This window comes from Myotis daubentonii, chromosome 2 (assembly GCF_963259705.1).
Source record: "Myotis daubentonii chromosome 2, mMyoDau2.1, whole genome shotgun sequence".
NCBI lineage: Eukaryota > Metazoa > Chordata > Mammalia > Chiroptera > Vespertilionidae > Myotis > Myotis daubentonii.
In genome coordinates, this window is record NC_081841.1 from 196,142,693 (window position 1) to 196,161,096 (window position 18,404).

The 18,404-nt window shown below is 49.7% G+C and overlaps 1 protein-coding gene across 9 annotated transcripts in view; it reads left to right on the plus strand.

Moving 5' to 3' along the window:
• The first annotated feature begins 7,748 nt into the window (after positions 1-7,748).
• ANK1 (ankyrin 1) overlaps positions 7,749-18,404 on the plus strand; it is a 211,453-nt gene continuing 200,797 nt past the window's right edge. For 3 of the 9 annotated variants that reach the window (XM_059685307.1, XM_059685311.1, XM_059685314.1), the window contains exon 1: positions 7,749-8,438. In XM_059685307.1, coding sequence (XP_059541290.1) covers positions 8,316-8,438 — 123 coding nt within the window. In that variant the 5' untranslated portion in view covers positions 7,749-8,315. The remainder of the gene's footprint in view (positions 8,439-18,404) is intronic. The other 6 variants (XM_059685305.1, XM_059685313.1, XM_059685306.1 and 3 more) reach the window with 3 other exon arrangements.

Genomic DNA, 18,404 nt, shown 5'->3' on the forward strand with positions numbered 1-18,404 from the left:
TTGCTTTTTAGAGAGAGTGGAAGGGAGGGAGGGAGAGAGGGAGGGAAGATTGGAGGGAAAGAAAGAGAGAGAGAGAGAGAGGCTCCGATGTTAGAGAAACACATCACATCAATTGGTTGCCTCCCACATGAGCTCCAACCAGGGCCAGGTATTGAACCCACAACCCAGGTACATGCCCTTGACCAGAAATCAAACCCACAACCCTTCAGTGCGCAGGCCTACGCTCTAACCACTGAAGAACACCGGCCAAGGCAAGATAATAACTTTTGAGTAGAGATCAGAAGCAAGTGAGGGAATGAGCCAAACTGATGGCTGTTAAAGGGGTGAGGTGAATAGCACATGCAAAGGCAGAGATATGGGCCATGTGCCTGGGACAGAGATGATGGTGCCTTGGACAAGGGGAGGGCAGAAAGTTTGGTAAGATGCCGTTGAATTCTGGATATATTTTGAAGTCAGAGTCAGTAGGCTTGTGCTAGTAAGAGCAGAGTCAAGAGAACGTCAATGTTTTTGTTCTGAGCAACTGGAGAAATGGAGTTAACATTACTCAGGATGGGCAAGACTGTAGGAGGAGCAGCATGTGGGGAAACACCGAAAACTCAGCTTTGGGCATGTGAAAAGCCTCTACCCATAGGAGTGTACACAAATGCTATGTCCACAGCAGCTTTATTCAGAGTAGCCTCAAACTGGAAACAACCCATGCCCAACAATGTGAGAATGGATAAATAAATTGTATATTCATACCATGAAATGCTACACAGGAATAGAAAAGAACAGCCTGCTGATATATGCAAAGACAATGGTGAGTGAAAGAAGTCCTGAACAAAAGGGTACTTATTGTATGATTTTTCTCTACATAAAGTTTAAATGTAGGCAAAGTTAGTCTGAGGTGATCAAGGCCACAAGAATGCTGAGTTGCCCTAACTGGTTTGGCTCAGTGGCTAGAGCGTCGGCCTGCAGAGCAAAGGGTCCCAGGTTCGATTCTGGTCAAGGGCACATGCCTGGGCTCGATTCCCAGTAGGGGGCATGCAGGAGGCAGCCGATCAATGATTCCCTCTCATCATTGATGCTTCTATCTCTCCCTCTTCCTTCCTCTCTAAAATCAATACAAAATATGTTTTTAAAAAGTTGTTTGAAAAAAAAAAAAGAGTGCTGAACTTGGGGAGGGGCAGTGATAGGGAGGAGGCAAGAAGGAACATGCCGCTGTGCTGAAAACCTTCCCTCTCTGATCTGGGGGTGTTACACAGGGTGCACATATTGAAATTGTGCACAGGGAGGGGTGGGTCATGGAGCTCATTGCTGCACTCCATCCGTATCTACTGAATCAGAGCTACCTTTTTAATAAGATCCCTAGGTGATTTGAATGCACATTCAAATTTGAGAACTAGCTTTGAAGAAAAACTCTGGAATCTAGTGGGCAGTGGAACTGGGAGTACAAAGAGAAAGTGGGAAGCTTCATGGACCCCAGGTTTCTGGCTCTGGTGGGTGGGTGGATGGTAGTGCCATTAAGTGGGGGAACTGAGATGCCTGTGACTTCTGATGGTGCTGCCTAGGAGGCCTTAGGTTCACTGCTTGTCTCAGTCTTAGGAGAGCAGTCAAAGCTGGAGTTACAGATTCAGTGTCATTGGTAACTGGGTGCTAGTTGCAGCCAAGGCTGAGATCATGGAGGGAGAAGCGATAAACTGAAAAAGGGCCAGGGCAGAAGTTTTTATTCATTAGCCGTAAAAAGAGCAATCAGGAGATAGGAGGGCAAGGAGAGAGTTGGGTATTGGAAACCAGAACCACATGCAACCAGGTAAAATGCACCAGGGAGTAAAATTAAAAAAGCAAATGAAGCTACAGGTTCTGTGGTGTGGGGACAGAACTCAGGGTGAGGAATGAGAAGGGTGAGAAAGCACGGACCACTCTTCCTGGCAGTTTGGCTGTGGAGGGAAGAGAGAGGGTCATGGCATAGTCATGGCTGTGGAGCGTCTACGGGCTGAGGGGAAGGAGCTGGTGGAGAGGCATGCCGTGATCTGGGAGGAAGGGAGAAATGATGGCAGCATTTTCTGAGGAGGTGAGAGGGGATGAGATCTAGAGGATAAACCAAAGGAAAAGCATTGGCAAGGGAGTGGTGTAGACAAGTATGAATGTTGAGGATGAGGAGGAAGCTGAGGGTATTTGATCTGATGGCTTCCATTTCTTCTATGAAGTGGGAGACAATGGCACCAGTTGAGAATAACAAAGGAGAGAGGAAAGGGCAGGGCTCGAGGTCTCCAAGAACAGGCGGGAGAGCAGCAGGCAGAGTTACTGAGGGGCTCTGAGGGTCCTGGTCAGGTGGAGTGAATAAATGAGCCTTATTCCAGCATTTTCTAAGCATCTGAAAATAAAGCATCTTCTTGTTTTTCTGTGTTCTCTGAACACCTTGGCACATGTACTTTCACCTCGTCAAATTCCATCCTGGAAAAGGCAATGATTAAAAGGATATGTTGCCTTCATTTGTAAACCTTGAACAGGAAATGAGGAATTCTTGAGCTCAATATTCAAGTTTGACATTATTTTGGACAAATATAGGAGAGAAGTGAAAGCTCTCCTCAAATATTTGAAGGTATATCACACAGAGGCAGGGTTGGGATAATTTATGCGCCTCGCCAGAGGGCAGAGCACCGGCTGACGTGTGTGCAGTCCAAGGAGCAGCGAATCAGCCCTCTTGGGCAGGCTGTCTGGGATGTGATTTGACCTGAACGTGAGAGTCAGTAGAGGAATCCAGTTCTCCCATTGGCTGGGAAATAGAAAGGCAATTCCTTTGGATTCTGAGAGTCTCTGATTTTCCATTTGCTTTCCTGTTCCACCCTCCATGGTCATGCATTGTAATGACCTTTCCTGGCTCAAACTTGAACTGAAGACCTGCAGGGTGTGGCACTAGGCTTGGGGGTTGGGACCCACAGGCGAGAGGGGCAGCCTCTGCCTCAGAGAGCTCAGGTGTTGGTAGACAGACCTTCTTTTCTAAAAGGGATCAAGGGCCCAGGGACAGCCCAGCCTCAATTTAGGATGTTAGCTCTAGTGAGAGCATAGACTCTAAACACTGACTTTTTGTTTCAAATCCTAAGCCCCATGACTACTAGCCAATGACCTTGACCAAGCTATTCATTCTCTCTGTGCCTCAGTTTCCTCATTTGTAAAGTGATGATGATGATAATGGCACCTCCCTCATGGAGCTGTTATTAGGGTTACATATTCTCAGAATAATGTCTGGTATATCCAATATATTTAGCTATTTATATTATTTAGTGCACAGGCAGCTTTTATCTTGGGAAATTTTATTAATAATTAATAATGTTTCTTTTAAGAACATAAATAGGTCTAGTTGCATAAACACATGATAACCGAATGGGGTTGAGGTAGCCAGCTGGAAATTTTAGGGAAGAAAGCAAAAATAGGAAAATGAATCCCCTTCCCTTTATTTAACAGCTAAATAAAAGGAACCCCACTGAAATACAGAATTTAATTGAGTAATAATGGCTCCAAAGGGAGAAAGAAAGGGGAGGGGCTTTTAGGGAATGTCTTCTGTGTTTGTGGGGGTGGGGGTGGGGGTGTTCAACTTTCATTTCTCAGCCATTCCCTGTATGTTTGCGTGAGCAGCCCGTTCTCACCATGGGTGCACACAGGACTCTGGGGTGCAAGACTAAAAGGCAAGTCCTGGCTGGGTAGTCCTGGCTGTGTAGTCCTGGCTGGGTAGTCCTGGCTGGGTAGCTCAGTTGGTTGGAGTGTTGTCCCCAGGTGCCAGGGTTTCAGGTTTGATCTCCAATCAGGGCACATGCAAGAAGCAACCAATGAATGCATAAATAATTGGGACAACAGGTCGATGTTCCTCTCTCTCTCTCTCTCTCTCTCTCTCTCTCTCTGTCTCTCTCTCTCTAAAAGAAGAAGAAGAAGAAGAAGAAGAAGAAGAAGAAGAAGAAGAAGAAGAAGAAGAAGAAGAAGAAGAGGAAGAGGAAGAAGAAGAAGAAGAAGGAGAAGAAGAAGGCAAAGAGAGCTCCGCAGACATGGCTCAGTGGTTGAGCGTCAACCTATGAACCAGGAGGTCATGTTTTGATTCCCAGTCAGGGCACGTGCCCGGGTTTTAGGCTTGATCCTCAGAAGGGGATGTGCAGGAGGCAGCCAGTCAGTGATTCTCTCTCATCATTGATGTTTCTATCTCTCTCTCTCCCTCTCCCTTCCTCTCTGAAATCAATAAAAATATATTAAAAAAAAAAAAAAAGAACAAAAGAAAAAGGCAAGGAGAGCCCGAGGAGGGCTCACAGTCCCACCTGGTGGAGTGGCTGTGGCAGCGGCAGAGGTGGCCCTGACGCCTTCAGAGGGGCAGCCTCTTCAACTTTGATGCTACGCAGAGCACTGTGAATTCTGCTTCTACAACTTCAGAGGAGTAAGCTGGCCCTTTTGTTGCCGGCCTCGGGGTATTATTTTAGGTGTTTAACTCTAGTAATTACTATCACTTCTGCACTGCAGGAGGGCCCCTTTCGGTCAGGCTTCCAGTCAGGCAGCTTGGATCTGAATTCCGACTCCATCCCATTAGATGTGTGACCTCAGGGAAGTCAGGTAAACATACTCAGCTTCCTCACGTGAAAACAAGGATAACAAGGCTTTTGTTGTGAGAAATAAATGTTACCTAAACGATTAGCAGTGCCTGGGGCATAGCAAACTGTCAATACTGTAAATGGTGAGTATTATTATTATCTCTCCACCGGAAGAGCGTCTAGAGGGATTATCTTCTGAATCCCATAGATGCCCAGCATTGCCAGTCCTCTGCCGGGGAGGGAGGAAGCCCCTGGAGCTGCTGAGCTGACTGGTGTCCGTTTCCTGCTGGCTAGTCATCTGCGGAGGAACTCAGCTGGAGCCACTGCCATCCCCTCATCCCCCCACCTGTGTCCAGATCAGCTTGTTGGAGCAAGTGCCTTCAGACAGCACAATTCCATTTTCTCTTTCTCAGCTTGCAGGCTTCCTAACATGTAATAGGATCCAAAAGAACTACCTTACGAGTGAACCCTGGACATGGACAGGACTTTTATCTTGCCCCCTCTCGAGTTTTGGGAAATCCAGGGCCAGAGCTGCCACCATTAATTAGGTGTGAATGGTACAGGACCTCTGGACCCATCGCTTAACTGTTCATTAATGATAACGTTTCCCCTTTGCATTTACAAGACTTTACTGATCTCTAGAAGGGCGAGAAATCAGGATTCTGAAGCTGAAAGGGGCCTTAGAGGCCAACTTGTCCAACCTCTCCACTCCTCATCAAGAAACTGAATCTTGGCACCACACTTTGTGTTAGTGGATTATTCCACATTCACTCTCTCCCCTGGTCTTCCTGACAGTCCTTTACGGGAGGTTATCAGTATCCTTGTGCATAGATATGGAAATTGACTAATTTGGTAGCAGTGTGATGTTAAAAGTATATACTCTGGAGCCAGACTGCTAGGGTTCAAATTCTGGCCCCACTACTGACTAGCTGTGTGCCCTTGAGCAAGTTACTTCACTCCCTCGCGTCCCATTCTCCCCACCTGTAAGATGTTGGTAATGCCTAGGGCAATGGACGTGCTGAATGAGTGTCAGCTAGAATGTTATTCCTTACGCCAGAACACAGTAGACACGCTGATTTCTTCAACATATGTTCATTGAGCCCCTACTATGTGCCAGGCACCATGTGAGGTACTGAAGACAGAGGGTGAGCCAGACCAATGGTGGTAGGAAGAACTGATCACTCAGGGCCATAAAAGAGTTTGATCTTCATCCCAGGAGCAAGAAAGAATGGTGAGTTGAGAAGTGACTGATGAGACAGATCTGTGTCTTGAAAAGTCTAGTGTGACTGCAGTGTCGGGGATAGATTGGTGGATGGCAAAAGGATGCAGGCATGAGGTTAGGAAGCTGAGGAGCACAGGCGCCTGGGCCTGGAGCTCAGAGGGGAGGTCTGTGCTGAGTTAAAAATGTGTGCCTCGTGTGTGTGCAGGCTGATGACAGCCAGCATGGTGAGCTGGCCTGGGACAGAGTCTAGAGCTGTGCCTTCCAATACCATAACCACAAATCACTCGTAAGCCACTACATGTGCAGCCTCTGATTTTAGACGTGCTGTAAGTATAGAACACACACTGGATTTTGAAGCCTTAGTATAAAAGAATATGAGCTATCTCACTAGTAGTTTTTTTTTTATTTTGAACATGTTGAATTAAATAAAATATATTCTTAAAATTAATTTTACAGTTTAGCATTTTAAAAAGTGGCTACTTGAAAATTGAAATGGGATTGGCATTTGTGTTTCTCATTGTTTCCGTGGATCTAGAGTGGGAAGAGCAGCGGGCACAGACCCAGCCCGGGAAAAGGACAATGTTCAAAGCAAAGTTTCCACCAGCACCTTCCTTACTGGCAAGCTTCTAGGTGGAGAGGATTGTATAGGATAGGGGCATGGAGGAAGAGGGAACGTTCCAGTAAGAGGAAAGCAGGAGAGCGAGGAGGTGGGTGATTCATCCACTCCCGGAGTTTGTGCTGTATGGGAGAGGGTGCCCAGCTCAGAGCGCGTGGAGAGTCATTTCCGCACAGTAGAGTGGAGATAGTTTCTCGGCTCTACTCTGTGGCTAGTTTAATGTATGCATCAAGCTCCTAGCTTAGGAAGGCCGAAGGAAGCAGACTGTTTCTTAGGGTTCACCAATTCTTTTTTTTTTTAAAATGTATATTTTATTGATTTTCTACAGAGAGGAGGGGAGAGGGATAGAGAGTTAGAAACATCGGTGAGTGAGAAACATCAATCAGCTGCCTCCTGCACACCCCCTACTGGGGATGTGCCTGCAACCAAGGTACATGCCCTTGACCGGAATCGAATCTGGGACCCTTCAGTCCGCAGGCCGATGCTCTATCCACTGAGCCAAACCGGTTAGGGCAGGTTGCACCAATTCTTAAGTGTTGTTTCCCACAAACCCCTCTTCAGCCCTTCGTGGACGAAGAGGCCCGACCCACCGGATGCGGGTGGGAGCGGCACCAGACTGCAGCGGCCGCGGTTCCCTAGTCCTGACCCAGTTTTCCTGTCTGTTACTCGAGGAGTTGACTAGATGACCTTAAGACCCCGTCCCCTTCCCGCAGTTTGTTACCCAAGCAGACAGGTGTGCTCTCTGCAGCGCCGATCCCCCTGCAGGCGGCGCTGCCGAGTGAGGGTGTGTGCGACTGTGGGAATGGGGGCGGGCGGCCCGCGGTGCGGAAACCTAGCTGCACTACCGTCAGCGGGAACCAAAGGAAACCGCTCACTTCATCTTGGACACGTTTTCTATCTGTAATTGGTAAATATGCAAATAAAAGGCCCACATGGCCTGAAAGGGGCACATCAAGCTCTAAGCGAACGACAAGGACCGGGCCCTTCCCCGGGAGACCTGGCACCCCGCGCGCCCCTCGGCGAGCGCCCTTGGCGGGAAGGAGGCGGAGGCCCGAGGCTGGCTGGTCGCTACCCCACAGCGGCCGCCACCCGGGGGCGCCCCAGGCCCGCCCCCGCCCCTCCCTAGCCATGCGGGTCCTGCCTCCGCGCCCCGCGTTGCTGTGGCTTCCGCCGCCGCCTCCAGGCGCGCCGGACCGCGGGGTCTTTCGGCGCGGGGCCCGCCGCACCCTCCCCTCGTCCCCGGGCACGCGAGGCCGCCCGCGGCAGGGTCCTCGGCGGCTCCCCAGGGCTCCGGGTGGAGCGGCCGGCTTTGTTCCCCGCGGCCCGACGGCGTGGAGCCCGTGCGTGCGTCTGGCGGCGGCGGCGGCACTGCAGTGGTGGGAGCCCGGCCGGCCTCCCGCCTGCAGCCGGGCGCTCGTCATGCACCAGCGCGGGCGCCGAGCCTCGTCGGGCCGCCCGGGACCCCGGGTCGCGGGCCACCGCCGCGCCCTCCTGCGTTAACTGCCGGAGTCCGTCCCCTCCGCGGCCCGCTCGCCGCCGGGCGCTCGCCGCAGTACTATCCGCCTCCCCGCTCCCGCCCTCCTCCCCCCGCGCCGCCGCCGCCGCCGCAGGAGAGCGGGAGGGGGGGACGGAGGGAGGGAGGTGGCGGGGCCGAGCCCAGAGCCCGTCCCGGGCGCTGGCCAGCGAGCTCGGGCCGCGGCGGGAGGCGCCATCCGGGGACCGCCGGCAGCCGCGGCGCGCCTAGCCCTCCGCGCGGCTCGCAGCCACCTCCCCGCCGGCCCGGCCGCATCCTCCCCGCGGCGGGGAGAGAAGCTCCCCCCTCGCCGAGCAGAGACTCCTGGTTTCCTCCTCGGGAGGCTGTCGCCACCTGCCTCGCCAAGCGTGAGGGGTCCGGGAGGCGGGGACCTGGGCACCGCGACCCGCCATGGCTCAAGCGGCCAAACAGCTGAAGAAAATCAAAGACATCGAGGCGCAGGCCCTTCAGGAGCAGAAGGAGAGGGAGGAAAACAGGAAGCGGAGGAACCGCTCCCGCGACCGAAAGAAGAAGGTACGAGGGGGCGGAGGCGGCAGTCCAGCGGCAGCGGCGGCTGGAGGTGGCTGCTGGGGAAGGGGCTCTTCGGACCCGGGGCGAGCCGGGGGCGCGGGGCTGGGCGCCGGCGGAGTTGATGGGGCCCGAGAGTGGAGGGCACGGGCGGAGGAGAGGAGAGGAGGGAAGAGGAAGAGGCTTAGGTGCGGCGGGGAAGAGGACGGGGCAGGAGTCTGGAGGGCAGAGCGGGCGGCGGGCGGCGGAAGGCGCGCAGCAGCCCGCCCGCTGGTGCCCGCGGGCACCTTTCAGCACCACGGACAGCTGCCGGCAGGCCCGCGCTGTGCGGGAGGAACTTTTCCGGCCTCCCCGCGGCCGGCGGGTCTGGTGGGCTTGCTCCGTTCGGCTCTCGCCTCTCTGACTTTCCAAGGAAGCTGGTTTGGGTAAACGCGGCCCCGGGATCCGGAGGTTCCTCTGCCCGGCGCTGCCCCCATAAGCCACTCTCTGGCGTGGAGAGCATCGTTCCCAGGTCTCCGGACAAGTGGGGCTCCTGCCCTTCCCTGTCCCTTCTGGAGCCCAGGAAGCGCCTTCCTAACCCTCTGGGACGGCGCAGAGCGGCATGACCCGGGGCATTTGGCAACGTCTTCCGTGCGGTCACTTTAGATTAGCAACCTTTGGCCTGGAGGGGAAGTTCCTTTGGAAGCAGACACGGGTGCTGTCCAGCCTGGCCCGCGGCCTGGTCAGAGAACAGGTCTGCCTTTTCGTGGAGACGAGCTATGTCCCCACCATGATCCGAGCTCTTAGGTAACTATTGCCGTGTTCAGCACTTTCCTTCTGGGGCTGGGGTCTTCCTACCCCTGACTCACAGCACCTTTAGAAACACCTTTGGTGAGAAAAGCTGGTGGGGAACACCTTGGATTTGAAGGGAAGGGGCAGTTCACTGGGCAGAGGGCTCCGGACCAGAGGTGCTTAAAGGCCGCCCCCCACCCCGGGAGGCCAGGAAGCCAGGAGGCCAGGAGCTTGCGGTGCAGTTCTGAGAAATGGAGGCAGGGCTGAGCTCCAGCTTCACGAGAGCCATTTTAACCCAAAGAAGTCGATGTGGAGCATCGCCCGTGAGCCTTCCTGCTGGGGAGAAGGGCCCCTCGGGGTTCCAGGGCAGAGGCGCTGGTCTTGGTGAAGAAGGAAACATTTTTTTCCTGACGTTGTCTCACCCTGAGAAAAAAAGTGGGACCCTGTGGTCGACCGCGGATTGTGGGGAACAGGCTGCCTGTGGGTCCCACTCCACTGGCCAGTTGGTCAGCAGGACCAGCATCCAGCCTTTTCCTAAAGAGGAGGCACCCAGGGCAGAACTGTGCTCTGATTGTAACCGAAGTAACCAATGCACCTGGGCTTTCCTGTACCCCTTCGAAAGGCAGCCCCTCCTCCCTCAAGGGATTGCCATCTTGTGTGTAAACAGTAGTTTCACAAAAGTACCACCCCTTTAGCAGGACCAAAAAAGAGGCCTTCCCCAAACCGATGGTGAATCAGAGTTTGGGTGGGTGCCACTGAGAGATTCCCCCCACCCGGGCCTGCTGCTGGGGTCGGAAATACCAGAGCCCATCCTGTGAGTCAGGCAGGGGGGAGTCTGGTTATAGCTGACGGTGATCACCCACTGTCTTGGCACAAATGTAAAACTTCTTGCTAGGAAGCACGCTCTCGATTTCCATCCCTGCCTATTGCTTTAGGAGCCGTGCCAACCCTCTCTCCAAACTGCTCACTCAGTGTTTTTATCCCACTTCTTGCTCTCAAGCTTCTTCCTTGATGCTTTTGATACCATAAATATTTTTTTTTTGAGCAATAGCCCAAAGAGAACTCTCCCTCATTCTCTTCTTTGATTTCTTTTCATTCTACGAAACACCCATTAATGTAACTCCGAATCATGACTGCATGCAATACATGCATGTGAAAGTGCAACTTCAAGGTTCTTTTCCCTCCTTTGGTCTTTATCTTGACGTTTTTAGTCAACTTTATTTCCATTTTCAGTGCTAGATAATGATATTCACCCCCCCTCCCCCGGGTTGCGTTATGTTGTTTTACTAGCTGGTCACAGCATACTGCGTCAGTAAGCATTCAGAGCTCTTCCATGCAGATTTTCATTATTTTATGCAATATTCTGGGTGCTATGATTGATACAACAATAATCAGGAAAGCTTAATTCTTAGCAATGTTATAAACTCTTAAAGCTGATTCTTTGGGTCAAAAGGGATATGGTACATTTGTATTTCGTGATGATTTTGAGTTCTTTTAGCCATCAGCATGGCCTTGAGAGAATATTCCAGAGAATAGAATTAAAATTTATAGCAAAATGCAAAATCACAACAAGGAGGAAGGCCCTAGAGGGAAAGGTGAGGGAGGTAGAGAAGGATATTTAGAGCAGGTGGAGGAAGCGCATAGAGGGGCTCGGTAAACAGATGGCTGGGCGGGGGGGGGGGGGGGTAAATTGAAGGTGAAGTCTAAGACTCATTTTTCACAAACGAAGTTGCTTTTCAAGGAAAAGTATATTAAAATCAAGCAGCTGAGGACTTTACGGTTGGTCACAGACTATGGGGATGCTATGGAACCATCCTGACATCAGAATGAAGAAAGAGCGTCACACATGCAAGTAAACATGTTATTCCAGTGAATTGATAATTTATATGAACATATCGCTAAGCAATGAGCATTCTGAATTTACTAAAGGGAAAGGGGTTCGTCCCATGGGGACCCGCTTCACGGGGACTGGCTGAGCAGAGCCGCATCCCTCCCCATTTGTCGACATCATCATGGTTGTAACATCAATGGTGGTTGCAGTTTTACAGTTGATGAAATTGTGTGGGAAGGCGCTTGCTAAGGGGTGCTGTGCCACGGGGGATGGAGGCTGATGTTGTGACGCACTGACTGACACAGATAGAAACCACCTTGACACAGGGAACGGAGCTAAAACTCTGGAGCTCTGAAATGCCCCCATTCTTCTGGGGCTTCATTCAGTTTTCTGTTTGTGTAGCACCATCCTCGTCCGATGCTTGCTGGGGGAGCTGCAGCTTTAAGAGAGAGAAAAAGAGAATAAAATCCAGTATTTATGACATGTACTGATAAGTCCCCCTGCTTCTGAAGGTTTGGATGGAAATAAATAAATTGGAAAGCACGAGGAAAGCATGCATTTGCATTAAGAACGACAGCTTTCTAGGGCTGAGGAAGCCTTGGGCATAAGAAAGCATGTGCTTTTTCTGTTTAACCAGGGCTTGAGGTTAGGAGAGGAGGACAGGGGGGGGGGGGTTGGGGGGGAGTGGGTGGGAGGAAGAGGGGCAGAATTAAAGAAAGAAGGAGAGGATGAAAAGGTGAAGGAGTCAGAGAGGGAAGGAAGGGAGCTGGCATCTCAGCCCTGCTTTCTTCTATTTCAAAAATGTTTTTTATTGATGTATTAGAGAGAGAGGAAGGGAGAGAAGGAGAGAAACATCAATGTGAGAAACGTTGATTGGTTGCCTGCATGTGCCCCCACCAGGATCGAACCCACAAACTGGGTATGTGCCCTGACTTGGAATCGAACCAGCAGCCTTTTGGTGCACAGGACAATGCTCGACCAACTGAGCCACACCAGCCAGGGCTCAGCTATATTAAGGTTAACTACCTGCAGGTTCAGTTAAGTACTCTGGGATAGTGTTTATCGAGCTCTCTGTTCCATGTACGTCATCTTCGGGTGCTGGTGAAGGAAAAGATCATATCCTATTCGTAGCTGTGTACTCAATGCCTAGCTCAGCGCCTGTCAAACTGTGGGCATGCAGTAAATGAACCTGAGTGAGTGGATCTATATTTGTATGCCTGGATGTTGTCTTGGTCATAGGCATGTGTTCAGGTGAACAATACATTCTTTGATTGGCTGCATTTGGGGGGATCTGAAGAAAGCCCGATATTGCCTTCTTTTCTAATCATCTGCAATGCAATGGAAATTTGAAGGCAGGCAGTGGAACCATCTAATTTTTTGGTGCACTGAATTCTACCACTGAGCATGTAGCTATTTCCTTGCAGGGTCTCTGCTGCACTAAATGTCAAGTGGTTTTAGCCATTTGGAACAACAGCCGTGTTTGCCCAGGGCCTCAGGGAGCCAAGCCGAGGAGGCACAGAAAGGAAAAAGCAATCCCCAGAGTGGGAAGTGACCATCACCACTCTGCTGTGCAGGCGGTGCTGGCAGCCCTTCCAGTGTATGCAGCGCTCCCAGAAGGGCCCTCAGCCTTCCTCGCACAGCTGGACCAGGCCCTGCTCCTGGACTGCAGAGATGTCTTTGGTTGATCCAGTGATTGGAACCACAGAAGAGAGATGAGGAGACCTGCATGAGACTGGAGTGGTTGGGCCAGCCGTATCACTTATCACCAGGATGGTAGAAGGAGGGTCATGTGGGCCCATGTTGTCCCATTTGTAAAGGTCCTCAAATTTACACTTCTGTTGTTATCTCCAAATAAGTTTATACATTTAATCCAAGAAAAAATTGACAAGATCAAAGAGAAAGATTGGTCTGGTGGGGCTCAGTGCTTGAGCGTTGACCCATGCACCAAGAGGTCACCGGTTCAGTTCCTGTCAGGGCACATGCCGAGGTTGTGGGCTCGGTCCCCAGTAGGGGGCATACAGGGGCAACCTATCTGCTGTTTCTCTCTCATCCATGTTTCTCTTTCTCTCTCCTTCTCCCTTCCTCTCTCTGAAGTCAGTAAAAACATATTTTTAAAAAGGAGAATGGTGTTCATCACACATCTTTACACCCAGGTTCCGTTGCTAAATGACATCACTAATATATGTCGCAACATGAATTGATATTCGTTTGGCTTTTGAATAGTATAACTCTGTTGCATTCCGTGTTCATTACTAAACGTATTAATTTATTCATTGCAAGCTTTAAAAATACAACGTTGGTAACCCTGCTTTGGCTTCTCTTCTTATTTTAGTACCTTGGGAACCTCAAAAAGTGGAAGTGGCCCTGCCCCTCTTGAGCTCTGGGAGGTGCTTGCAGTGGCTGAAGATGTGGGAATATTCCAGCCTGCTGTGTGTCCATCTTCCAACCCAGCGCCTCCCGCCCTGCTGCAGAGGCAGTGGGGGGATGCTGTTCCGGGTGCTCCTGTCATTCCCGCCCCCCCCCCCCACCATTCGCCAGACCAGGAGAGCAGGTTTTTGAGGGCAGAGATGTTATGCCCTTAATTATGTCCTGAACTATATGGTTTGCACATCATTTGCTTCCCAAAGCTGCTGTTTAAAGTGGGGCAGAAGCTGAAATTCAGAGCCTGGAGCAAGTGACCTCTCTGTCAAGGGGACCTCGAGCCAGCCTCTGGGACTTCTCTCTTCTCTTGCTCATCCCAGCAAACTAGCAGACTGCTTGCTCACCAGTTCTGCCTGTCTCCTCTCAAGATAGCAATGCCTTTTTTTTTAAAACTCAATCTAAGACCTCCTTCCCCCATCTTCCAATAAAAATGAGCAAGCTTGGGGAATGGATACTGTGTGCCAGGCTCTTTTCACACATGTTAACTCATTCCCATGCTTTGCCTTAATCATGCCTTTGTAAGGCTGATTGGATAAATCAGAAATTTATCCATTTCTTCCTCCATCAATGCCAAAGCCCATCACTCTCTTCTTTAAGACGCCTTCCTGAATGTCCCTCCTCACTTCCACCCCAGTCAGTCTTACTCTACACTCTGCTATTTGTCGACATGTCATTTTTTCCAGTGTGTGTGCATGTGTGTGTGTGTGTGTGTATCACACCCATTCTTGTTTCCTCCCTTCTACTAAGTTGTAGGCTCCGTGAGGCCAAAATCTAAGTCTTTGTACATAACCATCAGCGAATATTTATGGCTTGAATTGACTTAGAAGCTACCTTTAATAGGTTCAGACTTTTTTCTTGGTCTTTCTATTTGATTTTGGAAGACTTGGTTCTTTTTACCCCTGAATTCTTCTTTTTTTTTTTAATTAAATCTTTATTGTTCAGATTATTACATTTGTTCCTCTTTTTTTTCCCCCCCCATAACTCCCCTCCTCCCAGTTCCCGCCCCACCCTCCGCCCTCACTCCCCACCCACTGTCCTCTTCCATAGGTGCACGATTTTTGTCCAGTCTCTTTCCGCATCTCCCACACCCCTTTCCCCCCCAAGAATAGTCAGTCCATTCCCTTTCTATGTCCCTGATTCTATTATGATCACCAGATTATTTATTCACTTGATTCTTAGATTCACTTGTTGATAGATGCATATTTGTTGTTCATAATTTGTATCTTTACCTTTTTCTTCTTCTTCCTCTTCTTAAAGGATACCTTTCAGCATTTCATATAATACTGGTTTGGTGGTGATGAACTCCTTTAGCTTTTCCTTATCTGTGAAGCTCTTTATCTGACCTTCAATTCTGAATGATAGCTTTGCTGGGTAAAGTAATCTTGGTTGTAGGTTCTTGGTATTCATCACTTTGAATATTTCTTGCCACTCCCTTCTGGCCTGCAAAGTTTCTGTTGAGAAATCAGCTGACAGTCGTATGGGTATTCTCTTGTATGTAACTCGGTTTCTTTCTCTTGCTGCTTTTAAGATTCTCTCTTTGTCTTTTGCTCTTGGCATTTTAATTATGATGTGTCTTGGTGTGGTCCTCTTTGGATTCCTTTTGTTTGGGGTTCTCTGTGCTTCCTGGACCTGTAAGTCTATTTCTTTCACCAGGTAGGGGAAGTTTTCTGTCATTATTTCTTCAAATAGATTTTCCATATCTTGCTCTCTCTCATCTTCTGGCACCCCTATAATTCGGATGTTGGTACGCTTGAAGCTGTCCCAGAGGCTCCTTACACTATCTTCGTATTTTTGGATTCTTTTTTCATTTTGCTTTTCCAGTTGGGTGTTTTTTGCTTCTTCGCATTTTGAATCTTTGACTTGATTCTTGCGCTCCTCTGGTCTGCTGTTGGGTGTCTGTATAATATTCTTTATTTCAGTCAGTGTATGCTTAATTTCTAGTTGGTTCTTTATCACAACATCAAGGGTCTCATTAGATTTATTGAGGATCTCACTACGTTTATCGGTGGTCTCACCAGTCTTTTCGAGGGCCTTACTAAGTTTATCGGCAGCTTCTAGACAGTTCTTGAGAGACCTTAAAAGTGTGGTTTTGAGCTCTATATCTTCCATTTCTGACATTTTCGTCCTGTTTCTTTGTCTCCACATTTTTTTATCTTTTCTTGGTGCACCCCCTAGTGGTCTTTGTGTGCAGTCTTGTAGTTAAGCCTTGATTGTTGTCGGTAATTTGACCTCCAGGCTAACTGGCTATGAGAGTCAGCTGTGTCTGCAGTGGGAGAGCTTCTGTGCTGGATCTCTAGGGCGGTGCTAATCTAGCCTTTGCCTGAGGCTATCCGGCAAATGGTTCTGTGCAGGGCTTGGGCGGGGCGGGTCCCAGGGGATCAACAGGGTGGGCGGAGCGAGCAGTTATGGCTGCTTTCAGTTCCGTCCCTAGGGGCTCTGCCTCTCAGAGTCCCAGCAACTGCTGCAAACCTCGGAGAGAAAGCTGCCTTCGAGTTCCGACCGAAGCCAGACAGTCCCGCTTCTCCCGTTTGAGTCTGGGTCCCCAGAGACTTGCCCGGATCTGGAGCACAGAGTCTGAAACTCCCTCCCGATTGAAAACAACAACCGCGCCCTCCGCCACCAGCCCGATCCTCACGCACTCCGCACCTGAGTATTTCACTTCAGCACTGCGCCTCCTCTGAGTCTGGGTATGATATTCTCTTTCCTCCTAGTTGTAGAATTTCCACTCAGCCAGCCTTCCTGTGGTTCTGGATGATGTCTGTTCTGTCCTTTAGTTATATCTCTGAAGTGGTTGTTCGAGGCAGCAATCTCCGGCGTTAACCTATGTCGCCATCTTGGTTTCCTCCCCCCTGAATTATTCTGACCAAAGCAAAGTCTGTCATCATCATAAAGTTTTTGTAAAAAGGCTGATAAGCTTTGCTTGACTCCATATCTCCATTTTTGGCTCTTGAAAAAAACAGTTCAGCTCAGTTGGTTGGGCGTTATTCTGTGCACCAAAAGGTTCCTGGTTCAATTCCTGGTCGGGCTTAATACTCAGTAGTGGGAGTGCAGGAGGGCAACAGATTGATATTTCATTCTCCCATCAATGTTTCTCTCTCTCTCTCTGCCTCTCCCTTCCTCTCTCTTTAAAAATCAATACAAAATATTAAAAGAAAAAGAAAAACAGCTTAAAAATCTATGTCTTACAGAGCATTAGGCCAGGAGTCAGATGGTTCTGGTTTCAGCTCTTGCATTTATCAGCTACATGTAGTGAACAAGCCTGAATTTCTCTGAGTATGAAATCTCGGTATTTGCTGGGAATGCCAGCACATTATTATTGCAGGGATGGTAAATGAGAAAAGGGGACTTTAAATCATACATTCATTTCATTTTCAGGAATGGAATGAATTTTCTGTTTTGACAAGATTTATAATCGTAGACTTAGTTATCTACATGGGTCCAGTCTATAACTTTGAGATGGGCTTTATTAAAGTCCTGCCTGGCAATTGTATCTGCATATCAAAAGGAGAACATAACAGTGGTTCCTAGCCCTGGCTGAGTAGCTCAGTTGGTTAGAGTGTCCTCCTGGTACGCCAAGGCTGTGGGTTTGATCTCTAGTCAGGGCACATACAAGAAGCAAACAATAAGTGCATAAATAAGTGGAACGACAAATTGATGTCTCTCTCTCCCTCTCTCGCTCTCTCTCTCAAAAAAATAGTGGTTCCTAAATTTTCTGAGAATACCATTGCGGTGAGGGCTGTGACTGACCAGTCTGGGCTGTGGAATATCACAGATAATGGAACACATGGTGCTATGGGCAGTCAGACTCCTCCAGGGAGAATCTGTGCACCTTAGGAGTGCAAGCATGATGCATCTTGCAAGAAAGGAGAACTTGTGTTATGGACACCCAGAGCTAAAGCAAACAAGATGCACTGGCCAGCCAGTTATTATTATTTTTTAAGCAACTTTTAAAAAAATGTGACTGGAGGCTTCCCCTCAGAGAATATTTCTCTGAGTTTTTGCTAAGGTGCTAATATACTAGGTAGCTTCAGTTAATACATTCCAGTCCATTTCAGAGTATGGTTGACAATGATAGCTGCAAAGCACCCTTCTCTGTTGACCAAAGGTGGGGTCTGTATTTACTGAGAGCCGCATGCCCTGGAGCCATTACCTCATTGGATCCCTCAAAGGACCATCAGAGGGTTATGATGAGGTCAGAGCCGGGCTCAAACCCAGACCCACCTGACTTCAAAGCTTATTCACCGACCTCTGCACTAGGCCGCCGCCTTAGGCATTTGTTGGACCCTCAGGAGAGTCCAAGCAGCACAGTGGAGGCCGGTGATGTGGATTCAGGACAGAGCGCTGGAGTCTGGATTCCAGTGGGAACAGGGGTGTCCACAGGCTCTTCTGTGGTCTCAGGATTGGCCCATATGATGGGCAGGACCTTGTCCAGGCACATGGGTAAAGACAAGAGGCCAGATGACAGAGCCACTGAAAACTGAGTCCTTGGGGTCACTTGCTCTGTGTCTGGCTCTCCTGTCTCACAAAATGGCTCTTTCCCCCTACTTCTTGTTTTGGAGATTTCTCTACCTATCTTCGTCAGCATCTCCTCCATATAATTGTTTAATGCTGTTCTGACATTGCACACATAGATACTGAGTAGATACTGGATTTTTGCTTGATATGGAGAGGAACCCCTGGGCCTCTGAGGCCCCCAGCTTTACGTGATGTGCTTGCCAGGAGCCGGCCTTGGGGTTGGGTGTGTCAGGGGTGGGTGAGAGTAGAAGATGAGCACAGCCCGGCTCTTGCCCGAAGTTCTCACGTTCAGCCCCTGGATCCCTGGGTCTCATTTCCTGCCCCATGAAGTCAAGTGGGTTAAGTAGTGCCCATGGAGAGCAGTGCAGTCAGGGAGAGAACTGGCACAGGAGATTAGGAGGCACAGAATACCATTAAAGTAGAATTGGGAGAGG